The 13,858-nt window shown below is 32.8% G+C and overlaps 3 protein-coding genes across 3 annotated transcripts; all 3 read right to left on the bottom strand.

The window, feature by feature from the left end:
* Positions 1–28: 28 nt before the first annotated feature.
* LOC126677076 (protein FIZZY-RELATED 1-like) lies at positions 29–4,565 on the bottom strand. The gene is made up of 10 exons (XM_050371523.2): positions 3,813–4,565; positions 3,610–3,732; positions 3,407–3,511; positions 2,244–2,423; positions 1,962–2,024; positions 1,664–1,858; positions 922–1,023; positions 775–837; positions 573–641; positions 29–443 (listed from the first exon to the last, which is right to left on the bottom strand). Exons 1-10 carry the CDS (start codon positions 4,344–4,346, stop codon positions 390–392), a joined length of 1,488 nt encoding a protein of 495 aa, XP_050227480.1. The 5' UTR covers positions 4,347–4,565; the 3' UTR covers positions 29–389.
* A 3,101-nt stretch (positions 4,566–7,666) lies between these two features.
* Positions 7,667–8,998, bottom strand: LOC126678122 (uncharacterized). The gene has a single exon (XM_050373006.1). It carries the CDS (start codon positions 8,718–8,720, stop codon positions 7,797–7,799), a length of 924 nt encoding a protein of 307 aa, XP_050228963.1. The 5' UTR covers positions 8,721–8,998; the 3' UTR covers positions 7,667–7,796.
* A 1,188-nt stretch (positions 8,999–10,186) lies between these two features.
* Positions 10,187–12,667, bottom strand: LOC126678748 (expansin-A18-like). Its single transcript, XM_050373647.2, has 3 exons — positions 12,360–12,667; positions 11,103–11,415; positions 10,187–10,966 (listed from the first exon to the last, which is right to left on the bottom strand). The coding sequence occupies exons 1-3, from the start codon at positions 12,604–12,606 to the stop codon at positions 10,654–10,656; spliced, it is 873 nt and encodes a 290-aa protein (XP_050229604.1). The 5' UTR covers positions 12,607–12,667; the 3' UTR covers positions 10,187–10,653.
* Between the last annotated feature and the right edge of the window lie 1,191 nt (positions 12,668–13,858).

Here is a 13,858-nt window from a genome sequence, read left to right as displayed (position 1 = left end):
CAAAAACTTCCATTGTGGATCAAATAAATGTAGAAACAATAATTTATTTACAGAACTTATGAGTTCTCTATACCAAAAATGTGTAATACATCTTTTTATCTTTGTAGATATACAAATGCAAGGAGCATTTTGATAATACTAAAAAAAAGAATCTCCCACGGCTATACAGTTTATAAATCATAGGATGTAAATAAGGTAAAATTTGCCGGTAACCATTAATGGTTCCATCGCGTGTAATCTAAAAAAATTGGGCTAATCGCTGTTGGGTTTGAGAAAACCATTATTCTGCCGAGCTTCATTTTGCAGGGGTGCGTCAAAAATCATGACGTTATTATCTCTTTTACCATGCTAAAGAGCCCGGGATTCTCGGAACGGAAATCCTCCAATAGTTACCGGATTGTAGTTCTTCCAAAAGATGATGCTCCAATTTCACTATCAGTGTTCTGCGTTAATAGTTAATACATACATGAGCCAATATTGTGCAAAGATATTGAAAGAAATACAAACTAATTATGATTCCTTAACTAAGAAAAGACAGTTTAAATTTTTCATAATCAAAATGATAAAATTACTTGAGATTTAGGGGAAGGGAAGACATTCCAAAACCGCAAAGTTTCATCTCCTGCTCCAGTGACAATTGTCTGAAACATAAGAAGTTAATAAATAACTTAGAAGAGCAATTACAGTTAAAGTTATAAAAGATACTATTTTGGCGCCACTTACAAATGTACTGTAATAATAGAGGTATAACAGTTAAACATTGAGGGTAATTACCTGTCCATCTGGTGAGATTGCAAGATAAAGAACTCGGTATGAGTGACCCGTGAGAGTTGCCAGCTGAATGGGACGAATTAGTCTTAGTTAAAATACATTAAAAAAAAGCTAATTTCTCGCAATCACAAACATACAGTTAGTTTGTACCTTCGACATGGTAGGATATCTCCAAACTATTATTTGGTTTTGAGAATACCCATGTGTGCTGACAAGCTCATTGACATTCTTAGACCAAACAAGATTGCACACCTGCCATTAGTAAAACAGGAAATCAGTACACCATTTTTTGGTCAAGTTTCCACCACACAGGTATTCACAAGAGAAATGGTGTATTCAACACGATGGATAATGTTTTTTGCACAGGCTGCTTTCTTCCTCTAATAAACAATTTTGAGCAGAAAACATATAATGAAAGTAAAAATATTCATAGAACAGCTATAAGCAATGGGAGAAACCATGATTTGTAATCCGGTGATCATGCAGAAACATGCACACATGAAATATTTGCTAGCATGTTTTGAATAAAATCAACAAATATCTTTCATGAAACAAGCGATGCATAAAGGTCTGTTAAAATAAGCTCTTTTAAGCATGCCATGGTCCCATGAATAGACAACTAGAGATCACTGTGTGATGACGAAATCTATTGAGATCTCGTTCAGTATTTTTAGTTCCCCCGCAACCCAAATCAATTAATTGGGATGTAACGAAAAATAAGTAGTTGCATTAGTCCAATCTAGTTGAGGTATAATTTGCATGAGTTTACTTGCATGATGAAAACAAAAGAATAAGATTACGATAGAGTTGTCTGTAAAATTCTCCCATAGTCACTCCAAATAATTTTCCACAGGAGCTTAAAAATAAAAGAACTACTGAACCAGTATTCTACCTGACTGCCAGTGTCCATGCAGCTGAGATGTGAATTAGTAGTAGTATTCCAAAATCTTATACATCGGTCAGCAGTACCACCGCCAGATGCTAGAAGTCCATGCAGATGGGGTGACCACGCAATTGCTTTTACAGCTGCTGTATGCTCACAATATTTTAAAACAGGCTGAGTTGAGTGTTGATTCCATACAAACAGCTGCATAGTAAGAACAACTTTAGACCTCGAAAAACATGGAAAAAAAAAAGTATTCTTGTGTGTGCAGCAATCACAACAATGAGCAAAAGGCATCAGTACTTACTCTATTATCATTCCCACCAGATGCCAACTCACGATTATCATAAGACCATTTCAACCCGCAAACCTAATTACAATCAATAATTTAAAATTCAGTTAAAAGGAATGATAGGAAGCAAATATCGTTCTTGAGAGGGTTAAGAAAATTAATGATGATTGGTAGAATGAATTCAACAAAGAAGTGAGCAAACATAGATCAAAGTTCCTCAGTGAAGTCCGCATTAATTATTTAAAAAATTAGTTGACCAAGAGATCTAATTAATCTAAAGTTGTTAGAGAGTCTAACCTCTGATTTGTGACCAGAGAGTTTGCTAACAAAGCCTTCCTGAGTGCGTATATCTCGTTGAAGAATAGTCTTATCCCGGCTACCAGAAGACAATAAAGATGAACTCCAGGCCAATGCCCCAACACGTAGTCGATGTCCTTCCATAGTTCTCACTCTTTTACATCGAGCTGCATCCCAAATCTATAAACAAGGTGATTAGAGGCTTTTTTTTTTTTGAAACAATGCAAGTTCATCTAAAGCATAGGAAATCCAACAAGAATGCAAAATGGGACTATTTTTATATAACTGCAGTAATAAATATTAAATGTTATCTTGTTACAAACAAGCAAGCAAAAATACGATGGACCTAGGACCATTTATCTTGTCACCTTACGCTGTAAGATGTTAAGCAGGGAGCTTTACAGAAACAAAGGTCTTGTTTTAGAACACAAGATGTAATTTCCCAACAAGGTTACATCAACTACTATGGTATAAGGTATTGTGGCAAAAGACTATTACTAGCACATCCTGTTACGCAGCAATTACCATAGTTTGGAGATGTCCTCTTCACTTAATAGCGAGAGCATCTTAAAAAGTGACGTGCCAGCAAACAGTCTTTCAATAACAAAAACCAATTTGGTAACATAATTATCCTTCTAGTGAAGCCTATTTGCAACTTTCATCTTTCTTTCTTTTTCCTTACCAGGTTTGGGGTAATTCAATGGGTGATTCAGTTTATTATATGGATTGCTTTTCAGAGCATATCATATTCTACCAAACTATTTATGTTACGCAGAAGCTTTGAGCTAAAGTAGAAAGATACATAATGCACAGAGATGCTAAACAAAATTTCGTAATTCTCAGGTTATGCCTGCTGGAGCTCATAGCAGAAAATCCTTTAAGACTGGCGCTTAAACTTTAATCAAACAGTTAATTTGTAATGTCGACCAATAAAGTGCCAATGTCTAGGTTACATTAATGTCAATATCTAAGTCTGTGATCTTGCTAATACTCTATGACTTAAAGACTAGGATTCTTCTCATGTCAAACCTTGTTTTGTATATTCCCTAACATCAGGTTCAACATTGTTCCTACATTACTTTACAACATATATATATGCATAATGAAACATCAATACAACTAAACAATACTGAACCAAGTTCAATCTTGCGGATTCAACTAACCTGGACTTTTCCATTGTTAGTTCCAACAGAAAGATGTGTTCCACGCTGAGCCCATCCAACTGAACAAACACTATCATCAAACCCCAAATCACACAACTTTGTCACCTGATTCAATCAAAACAAGCAAGCAAAAGCAAAACATTAAACCCAACACACTATAACAAACATAAAATGCATCAAACTCGAAAAACTCCAATACTCACCTTACTACTACAAGCATTCCATAAATACACACAATTTCCCAACCCCACCGCCAATACATTATGCGACGACCAATCCACCAGATTGAGATAAAAATCATCTTGCAATGCAGGTGCATCCAACACCTATACACAAACAAATTAACTTTCTTGAATTTGATCTAAAAAAGTTAAATTCAAGAAAAAAAAAGAATCAAAATATTAACCTTATAAGGCGATCTTGGAACCTTTCTTGGAGTCTTAACAGGGGAATGAATAACACCGGGTCTCTCCTCATCGAACCCGAAAGGCGAAAGTGAATGCATTGACTGTCTAGTCTCCGACTTAAACCGGAAAATATTCTGGCCAGCCGGCGAATCTCTTTTATCCGGCGTACACGGCCCAAAAAGCGCCGTCCTAAGAAGTGCAGCATAAGCACTAGAACTGTCCTCTTTTCCACCGCTGCCATCAGACGCCGGAGAATTAGACGCCGTGGAGGGCGGCGGAGGGGAAGAGGATGAGATATTAAAAAGGGCAAAATTGGAACTTGATCTACTGGGTATAAATCGGTCAGAATAAATAGTTCTTGACGGCGACACGTAATGATTCGAATTAATCAAACGGTTGACATGACTCGTAGTTGAACTTAGGGTTTCAAGATTGAGTGAAGGACGTGAGAATGTTGTTGGAACATTCAGCTGAGTTGTTGCTGTGGATGCCGATGGTGATGTCATCAATGGCGAAACTTTCGGATCTGCCATTGAAGACTCCGACCCGAAAGAAAAACCTTGATTAAGAGAGAGAAATTGGGTTCTGCTGCGATGCGTGATGAAGAAGACGAGTGAGAATGGGTTTGGGTGTTGACGGGTATAGGATTAAATTGGGTGAGATCGGGTTTGTTGGTGAGTGATGATGAAAGATTGATAATTTTTATTTTTTATTATTATAATTTTCCCGGGAAATTAAGAACAGTTACGGACAAAACCAGAAGGGCTACGCTTGTTTTTATTTTTTGCGCGAAACTTAGAGTTGTGATTTGATGCGGTTAGTGGATACGAGAAATGCGATCGATGAGATCTACACCGTTGATATGTTTATTTTCAGATTTCCTAGTGAGATAGGAAAGTGGTTTTACCCTATAATATCTGGGTTCAGGTAATTGGTAGTGCAAGTACTCCAGATTTAATAAATATACGAAATACAATTATATATCAAAAACATTTAATAAGTAAAATAAATATTTTAGTTATTTTTATTTAATGTGATCCTCTACAAAATTAATAATTAATAAAAGTTAAATTTATTAAAATTAATATTTATAAATATATTAAAATAATAAATAATAATTCACCGTTTATAATTTAAAATAATTTTTTATTAACTTAAAAAATTTATTTAGCTAGATGATAAAATGGAGGGCTGCTCGAGAATGAGTAAATTTTATATTATATGGAAGATCTGCAATTTTGTTTCACTGTCTTATTCTTATAAATTGATGTTAGACAGGCTTAACCTTAACTCAGAAGCACACTCGAATACAGATGTACTTTTGTTTTTTAATTAATTTGTTGAGATGGTCCAATTTGCATGATTCTTGCACACCTTTTGAATGATGTTACTCTTCCCTATACGTGATCACGGTTGGTGTAACTGATCAATGGGCCGGGTATTCTCCCTCTCCCACCCGTTTGGATCCAATATAGATGCTGGTTTATGGTTTATGAATTTTCCCATAGACAAATCGGAATTAATTCACTTTTTATGGGCGGATTTAAGATTCTAATTTAAGTAGTATAGCTATATATAAAAGAATCTATAGTCTGATCCCCTATAAATTTATCATATCGACTGGAATTGAATAATATTAGACTCGAATCAAACTTCGTTTATGTACATAAAAAACCGGCAAGACAAGAACCATAATCATGTCTAGTAAGTTGAGCTTGAACATTTTTAGGGGTCGATTGGTTCGTCAAGAAAGAAAGAGGACAACCCATGATCAATGTGTACTATGTTTATTGTTAACCAATGAACTGTTGATTTTTGTTGGCTTTTTATGAAGAAGAGTTATTTAGATGTATCCCATGTTTTTTGTTATAACTTTTCAATGTTTTTCGATGTATTTTTGGTGTTTAATTAGTTGTTTTTGTGGTTTTTGAGTGTATTTAGGTTATTTTTCATAATTTTGCATATATGTTTCACTATTTGTTTGTTGTACATTTTTTCTGATGTTCTTTTTATACCTCAATTTTTTTTTTTGACCAATTTTTTTATAAATATATTTATTTTCAAAAAAATATGAAAAATTCCCTTAAATTTATGTGGGTTCTAGTTTTCAGAAAGTTTATGAAATCTTAGCTAAAAAATCTAAACTCACCCGCTAAAAGTAAATTTAATACTGATTCACATCTAATTTTAAAGTAAAATCAAATAGAAAATTTTCACCATGCACCTCATTGATAAAATAATTATCCGACATGTTTTTCAAAACATCTTTTTTCTTCTTTGTATTCTGTACTGCCTTCTATCTATTCACATGTTTTTGTTCTTCCTCTCTATTATTTTTCTTTTTCTATAAGGCTTTTTTTCTTTTCTCAGCGATAAAAATATTGAGGAATTTAAAAATAATAAAGACAATGACAACGAGGATGAGGAGGGTATAGTACATAGTAAAACAGGAGCAATAATATATTGTGGGATTAAAATTTGTTTTCTTCTTCTAACAATAATGATAATACTCTTATTAGTTATTGATGAAGATGAAAATGAAAATGAAAAACTTTTTTATTGGTAAATTCAACTACTTTTTGTTGTTTGTATGAGTTTACTCTATTTTTCCATTTAATTTAAATAATTACAACATGTTTGATGGCATGTTTCAATAGTTTCACACTAATTATGATATACTTTTAAATAGATTTTAATATATTATTTCAATAGATTTTAATGAGGTATCAATATAATTTCAATAGGTATGATTTTGGATGATTAGTTATGTTAATTTGAATATGGTTTTGATATATGTTTTCAGTGTCTTACTATTTTCACACCAATTTTGATATGGTTTTAATGAGATTTCAGTAGATTTCAACGATTTTAGTATAGATTCAGTGTATCTGAAGTTAGGTTTAATAGATTTTAATGCGATTTTGTTACGTTCTTTATAATATTTATATTATCTAAATAACTTTTGAAAAACATGCTCCAATTATTTTGGGGTAGTTTTGATATAATTTTAGTGGAATTTCCGTGTAATTTTTTTAGTAGAATTCTTTTTATTGTTTATACATTTGATATGGTTTAGACTTGATTTCAGCGTGTTGCTTTGTGTTTCATTATTCGTAATGATACTTTTAGTATGGTTTCAAATTGCTTGCAATGCAAGGTCCTACCCAGCTAATAACTAATTATCCATTCGAAAAGTTTGATTTCTTGCCCCTCTAGATAAATTCGACCATGCATTGGAAATCTGCAATTTTACAAATCCGACTCAATAAATTCATTCGCAATTGCAAGTATGGTTGCGGTAGTCAGGGCGGTTTCCCCTTCCACATTATCAATGTCGTCTTCTTTTTTTTAGTTATATTATTTTGTTGTGCGCTCTTTCTTATATTTCATCCAATTGTTTAAATTTCTCGCTACGTACATATAGCAATGTATGTTGTCAAGGAGGAAAATATTTACATTTATTATTTTCTAAAAAAAAGCTTAAGTAATGAAAGACATTTTGAAGATCCGCAAAAATAGAAAGGCTATAATTGTGTTTTTCATCCTCTCATGAACCTCATGCTGCATGAGGTTTGACTTTCTTAGTGAGACCATGACCAAAAAGCAACTTCTTTAATCTTCAAAATTGAAATTATATTTCAAGAAAGTAGAACACAATCATTTATGAACAAGAACAACATTGCATTTCAATATTTTTCAAGAAAACTTTGACTCTGATAATTTAAAAAACATAAAAAGAAAAAGAAAACATCTAATAAAATTTGAATATGTTTGTTACTTCAAAATTCTAAATAAAGCTTCACTCTTTACAATAAAATGAACAAAAGAAATGGGAAAATTTACAAAATGAAACAGAGATCAAGAAACAGAGTTCTATCATCTTCTTCAAGTGATAAAAAAATTTGTGTTCATTACAGTTTTTGGATTAAACTAAATTAATCATCAACAAAAAGAATAATAAAAATGAAGAACAATTTAATTAATCAAGAGGGACGATAATAAGATTTATACTCATGTTCAATGGAAGGCAATGTTCTTGTAACAGTAGCAGTAGGTGCCCTAACATGACCCACCATTGATACCTGTAAAGCTTCTTCTTCATAAGCTCTCCGTTCCATTTCTTCAATTCTTGCTTTCTTCTTTACCTTCACAAACATGGCCACCAGAAGAAACCCTAACAACATAACCGCCAATGCACTTCCAATTGTGCCACCTACAATCACCTTCCACCGGCTGATCTTCTTGTTAACCTCCCCCGGTGGCGGAAACAACGGCGGAGATTTGATCACTAAACCGTAATGGCCGTGCCTTGTTGCTACACAGACATGGAGGGAGTCAGGGTTTTTTAAAGTTACCTTGCCGTTATTTTCAAAACTGGCACAAATTGGAGATTGGTTTTGAAGATTGGTTGTTAAATTGGTGAAATTTATAGTAATTTGTTTTTGTAAAGCATGAATTTCAAGCTCAAATGGGTTGGTGAAATTTACATCACTGCCACCATTATAAGCTAGAAGACCTAAAATTGGTGAAACTAATTGGTATCCTGAGAAATTGTAGTTTGAGAAGAAAATAGAGGACCAATTATGCCCTAAGTTTTGTCTGATTACCATTACTCTTTCTACACATGGCTGAATTGTAACTCCAATTCCAAGGTGAAATTCCTTAACCTGAGCGCCGTATCGTCGAAGACTACCGCATCGGAATCTCGCTGTATCGGCTCTGATTCCTGAGAAATTCGCGGGTAGTCTTACAGAGTGAAGCTTGCCTGTCCTGAAGTTTATGTCGTAGGATTTAAATGTGTAGTCTCTGATGAGAAGATCAAGTGATTTGATGGTTTGGTCTGAAATAGTACTAACAGATGTGACAGAGCAGAGAATTATCAAAGAGAAAAAGAATTGAAAGCCCATGTCAGAATGTGGAGCTGATCAGGAGAAAATGGTGTAATAATTTGCAGGCAATGGGTCATTAAAAGTGTAAGGATTTGGTTTCTGTGGCTAGCTATTTGGGAGAGGATTTGATTTTTGTGGGTAGCCAATTGTATTGTTCTTGTGGATGTGAAACAAGAATGAAGTTGCAAAGAGGAAAGATGAAATTGTTTGAGTAAATTTATCATCAGAAAAGCAGCTTTTTTGGTGGATTAAAGAAGAAAAAGTTAAAGAGATAAAGAAATTTCTGTGTTTCCTTTTTGATTGTTATCAATTAGTATAGAATTAATATATGTTAGTTGGTTATAATGAGCATGCTCCTAATTTTTCTCCTCTTGTAATTTTAGTACACAGAAGCAAAAAATTTGCATTCCTTTTCGATTATTAGAATTTACGGATATATAAATCTATGCATGAGTTCAGGTATTCATCCAATTAGCCGTTCAATTAGACTGGTTTGGACACATTATTCTAATTTTAAATACACTTCAAAGCCGCATGAATTTAAATTTAGAAGAGTCAAGCCTCGTTAGTCAGAAATCCGTGACGAAAGTTTATGTTTGTTTGTATTTTTAGAAGGTAAATTTTGAAGAGGCAAAATGAGTGAGATTAGAAGTAAAGAGTGAGGTGGCAAGAGTTTGGAAGAAATGATTAAAAGCGTGGGTTGATGATGGGAAATGAGATGAAAAAGAATATAAAAGAAAGGGATTGGCGTGCTTATGGGATGAAATATGGGTAATACATTGAGGCCTCATTATCCTTTAAATTCTCATCTATGTCTTCATTACATGTCTCCCACATCAACACCTTTGTGGGTCTCATGCTTAGCTGCATTTTGCTACTCATTTTTGTTTTTTGCTCTGTTTTTTTTCTTTTATCTTCACTAATTGCCCCTAATTTCACATGCTAGGTCAACCTATAACAATGAAACTATTTCTTATTTTTAGTTGCCCATCCGGTTTTCAGGGATTCGTCCTGACTAATTCGGATCCGAACCGCGTTGCGCACTTGGCATGGTGGACGACTCTGCCAGCGAAAATTTTCTGCATTTACCAGACTCGAATCTAAAACTTAAATTAATCGATATCAAACCGCTTAACACTTGGACCGACCCCTTTGGTAAGAATGAAAGTATTTCTAAGTCATTGTTTTCATTCCTTTTTAATCTTTTTTATAATCTTATTATGTCGATTATTCATGTCAAAATGACAAGCTACCAAACACTTCCAGCTGTGCTATTCAATATTTTACATTTGCCATTATTAAGCAGTACACTTAAACTCAACATAGAGGTATTGATACAGTAATTTCTTGTGGCAGTCAAGTTCTACACCTATAATATATAATGTGTTAATGAAATTTACTTTATTTATTGGATTCGATTTGGTGAGTATTCGATCTGAAAATTGAAGTAAAAAGAGGCAGCATTGGAAGAGAAAAACAAAGCAGAAGCAAAAATCAGCATCAAATTATAAATTATCTTGAAATCTTCTACTAGCTCTCATTAAAGTAGGTGAAAATTTCATAATCAGAAAAACAAAAACAAAGACAAGAGACAGAGTATTTAGAACAAAGAAAATTGTCCAATGGCAAACAATAAAGGCCAACATAGGACTTTCCAATGATGAAATAGATACATTAAAATAAACCTCCTACACCAGATACATTACACCAACTTACTAAATTTTGGATGTACATGTCCGGTACATATATGAGCGCACCTACATAGAATATATTGTATGCAGTCTCTCATTTTATAGAATTTAAATTTTCAAGTATGCATTTAATTATATAGTTTCGTCTTCCGGATCCACTACCACGTACAAATGCTCCGATAACATATAAATTTAACATAACTTTCTTGAATCGTATTTTTTGTATAAAAACTTTTTTTCTTTCTAGTTTGGTGAAAGGATCAATGGAAGTTGACATTTGCTTTATAAGTCATTCCAACCTTCCAATCAGCTGGAGCAACATCCGTAGCTATAATAGTCTCCTTAGAGGTGTAAGAAGTGAGCTTGAAGGATAAAGATTGGCCTCCTAAAGTAGCAAAAGCTTGGTAAGAAGCACCCCAATTATGGCTCATGCTTAGCCATCCTGTTTTGCTCCCTTTAACCGACATGCTAGCTATGTCACCGCCTCCTCCCACATTCATTACGTACACCAACAGCCAGTATCCATTTCCTTGGAATGAAAATCTCACCCCATCACTTTTCCCACATGATACCCTGCAACAATCACACATAACATTGTTTTTAAATAGATGTAATTGTGTTTGATATGTTTTAAAAAATCATTTAGTAACTCTAATGTTTTAATTTATTCGATAAAAAATTAAAAGGTTAGTGAAAGATGGGTGCACACCTGCGATACATGACGGGGACAATGCCGGCTTTCCATTGCGCAAGTTTCATGAAAGCCGGTTTCGACATGTCGAAATGAACCCTAGGAGGGTTGCACCATCCACCATTGTTGGAGTCTTGGCTCCAATTTGGTGGGCAAATGTTTGTAGCCGTCACTGTAGCAACGACCCCTGTATAGCACCAAGGCGATTGCACACATTTTATTTGGAAACATTCTCCACATGCGTATCCATCGTTGAATAATACGGTACTCAATGCTGCCGTATCGGTTCCATACCCGTTTTGAATTAAATTTCCATATCCACATGCGCCTCCTGCAATCAATTATATAATTCACATCACAATAAATAAAAAGGCGGAATATTTAAATAATTTTGATTTTTTTTCAAAATTTAACAAAAAATATTAATTTTAGAGATTAATAACATATCTATGCCAATTTAAAAAATTGTTTAATTGAAATGTGAGATGCTGTATTAAACAAAATTATTCTTAGAAGTCATCTGTGTAAGCTACAAAAATAAATCAAAAATTTAAAAAGATACATTTTTTTTAATTTATTATTGAAACACTAAAAATTTATGTTAACTTAATAATAAGTGAAATTGGTTTAAATTACTATTAACTTTTTATGTTGTATGAAATTGACAAGATTAAAAGTTTTAATTTGTTAATAATTTTTTAAGAAATTAGATTATTAGGCCATCTTTTGGGGGTTATTTGCATTAAAAAAACCTCATTTTTACTTGTTTTAGCGCTTTAAACTCCACATGCAAAAATAGCGAAATAATGGTACAATGTTTCATTTTTTGACAATTTCTGGTCCAAAAACAATTTTTGTCACCAAACATGTTGATAATTTTATGATGAACGAAACAATTTTGATTACAGCCTAGCGTTAGGCCGAAAATTGACAAAAAAAATAAAAAAATAAAATATTATTTAGCAACTTTCATAAGAGGGGCATTTGCCCCTCTTATTTTTTCAAAAAGTATAATTTCCTATATAATGTTAAGTTTTATTTATATTAGTTACCTAGAAAATATTATATATTAACCCCCTTAATTTTAATAAATTTTAACTTTTACATATTATTTATGAAAATAGTACATCTTACCCCTCTTAGATTTAATTTCTGGCTACGCCACTGGTTTAAAGCGCTAAAATAGATAAAGATGACGCTATTTAATACAAATTATCCAAATAATTATTTAATATTCGATTACCGAACTATTAATTCGATCCGTAGATAACTTACCCATAGTTGCGGAAGCGGTCTCGTCGCCATAAAATGTAGCATGAGCAAGGCTCCATTGGCTTGGCTGGAAGACTGATGCTTTAGGAGTACCATAAGTTTTAGGAGTACTACCATAAACCTTTGGAGTACTACCATAAACTTTGGGAGTACTACCATAACTTACAGCCATGGATGTTCCGATCAATGCTGACACAAATGCTACCAACAAGAAGCGAAGTCTCCATGAATGAGTGGGATTAGAAGCCATGATTTTTAGTTTTTTCAATGAGAATTGCTAATTAAGTTTTTTTCTAATGCCTCATTGACTTGTAATTGTGAGGCTTAAATAGTGTTCAAATGTGCACAAAAATAATGCATTTCGTGAGTGCACGAAGATAATGGCTCCCTCTCTAAGTCAAATTCTTGTTCTTTTGTTTTAATAAATTGTATAAGGGTTGATATTAGAATTGCTTGTGATTGTCAACGTGCAGGCAGGTAATGTATATGAGCATAACATTCTGTGTTATTTTATTCGTATATTCCTCCTTTGTTCCATTTGTTATACGTCTATTGGTACATGTACCAATAGGATATTTCAATACATGTATGATGTACTGTCCAATATACGAGTCATTGCTCGATCCAAATAGAATCCATTATAACGATAAAACTCTCTCATAATTTTTTTCAAAAAATATTTTATATTTAAAATTCAAACCGATATCTCATATTAAGAAGAGTAAGGTTTTATGTTGCTGCCTTCCAACTCCCGCTATTAATGTAATAATTCAAATTTTAAATGAACAATCATGTCATTTAAGAGGAAATTAAAATATTATTTAATACCTTTTGATGTAATATTTTACATTCTAAAGTATGAAACTTGACATCTTCGATGCGTACCAAATTTGTAAATTAGTGTATCTATATATTAAAAAAAATTGAAGTCACCAAGTAAGAATTTAGACATCACCTACTAAATTGGCGTTTATACAAGCCATTAGAGGTACCAAGTTTTGGAAGCTTTCTATCAAAAAAAAAGTTCTGGAAGCTAATCCCTAACCGACCATAATCATAACTAATTTATTTTAAATGCATCCAAAAGTTTGACGACAAAAGATATAACAAAAATAAATAAATTTAAATGAAATTATAATATTGAATTAAATATTAAATATCATAATCTTTTTAAGAAAATTTCATTTCAAATCTATAATATATTTTGAAGAGCTTTTTTTAGGATTCATCAATTTATGAGTCAGATTCGAACAGCTTTGGCCAAATTCTTCAGAATTAGTTTTTTTAAATATAACTCAAAATGTAAAGAGCATTTGATTTAGATTTAATATTTACTATACAAGTTTGATCCAAATATTAATTTTACATGAGTTTGGTTAATTTTTTTTATTTATACTTATTCAGGATTTAATCAACTATAAACGATATACAGCAAATTGTTAGGTTGTTGTTTCGATTTCTCCCACAAATGCTCTCACTTTTCAACTATATAAAAAAATTCA

Source organism: Mercurialis annua, linkage group LG4 (genome assembly GCF_937616625.2).
Source record: "Mercurialis annua linkage group LG4, ddMerAnnu1.2, whole genome shotgun sequence".
Classification (NCBI taxonomy): Eukaryota; Viridiplantae; Streptophyta; class Magnoliopsida; order Malpighiales; family Euphorbiaceae; genus Mercurialis; species Mercurialis annua.
Note: the sequence above shows the minus strand (reverse complement) of the source record. Positions and strands in the feature narration are given on the sequence as shown.

Bases quoted from the DNA above. Each gene is read 5' to 3' on its own strand.
- LOC126678748 (XM_050373647.2), bottom strand. From the start codon at position 12,606: ATGGCTTCTAATCCCACTCATTCATGGAGACTTCGCTTCTTGTTGGTA. The intron at 11,416-12,359 runs GTAAGTTATCTA...AATTGATTGCAG, and splicing joins GACCGCTTCCGCAACTATGG to GAGGCGCATGTGGATATGGA. The intron at 10,967-11,102 runs GTGTGCACCCAT...TGATTGTTGCAG, and splicing joins GTCCCCGTCATGTATCGCAG to GGTATCATGTGGGAAAAGTG.
- LOC126678122 (XM_050373006.1), bottom strand. From the start codon at position 8,720: ATGGGCTTTCAATTCTTTTTCTCTTTGATAATTCTCTGCTCTGTCACA.
- LOC126677076 (XM_050371523.2), bottom strand. From the start codon at position 4,346: ATGGCAGATCCGAAAGTTTCGCCATTGATGACATCACCATCGGCATCC. The intron at 1,859-1,961 runs GTAAGTACTGAT...CTTACTATGCAG, and splicing joins CTGGTGGGAATGATAATAGA to CTGTTTGTATGGAATCAACA. The intron at 1,024-1,663 runs GTAGAATACTGG...TACTAATGGCAG, and splicing joins GCATGGACACTGGCAGTCAG to GTGTGCAATCTTGTTTGGTC.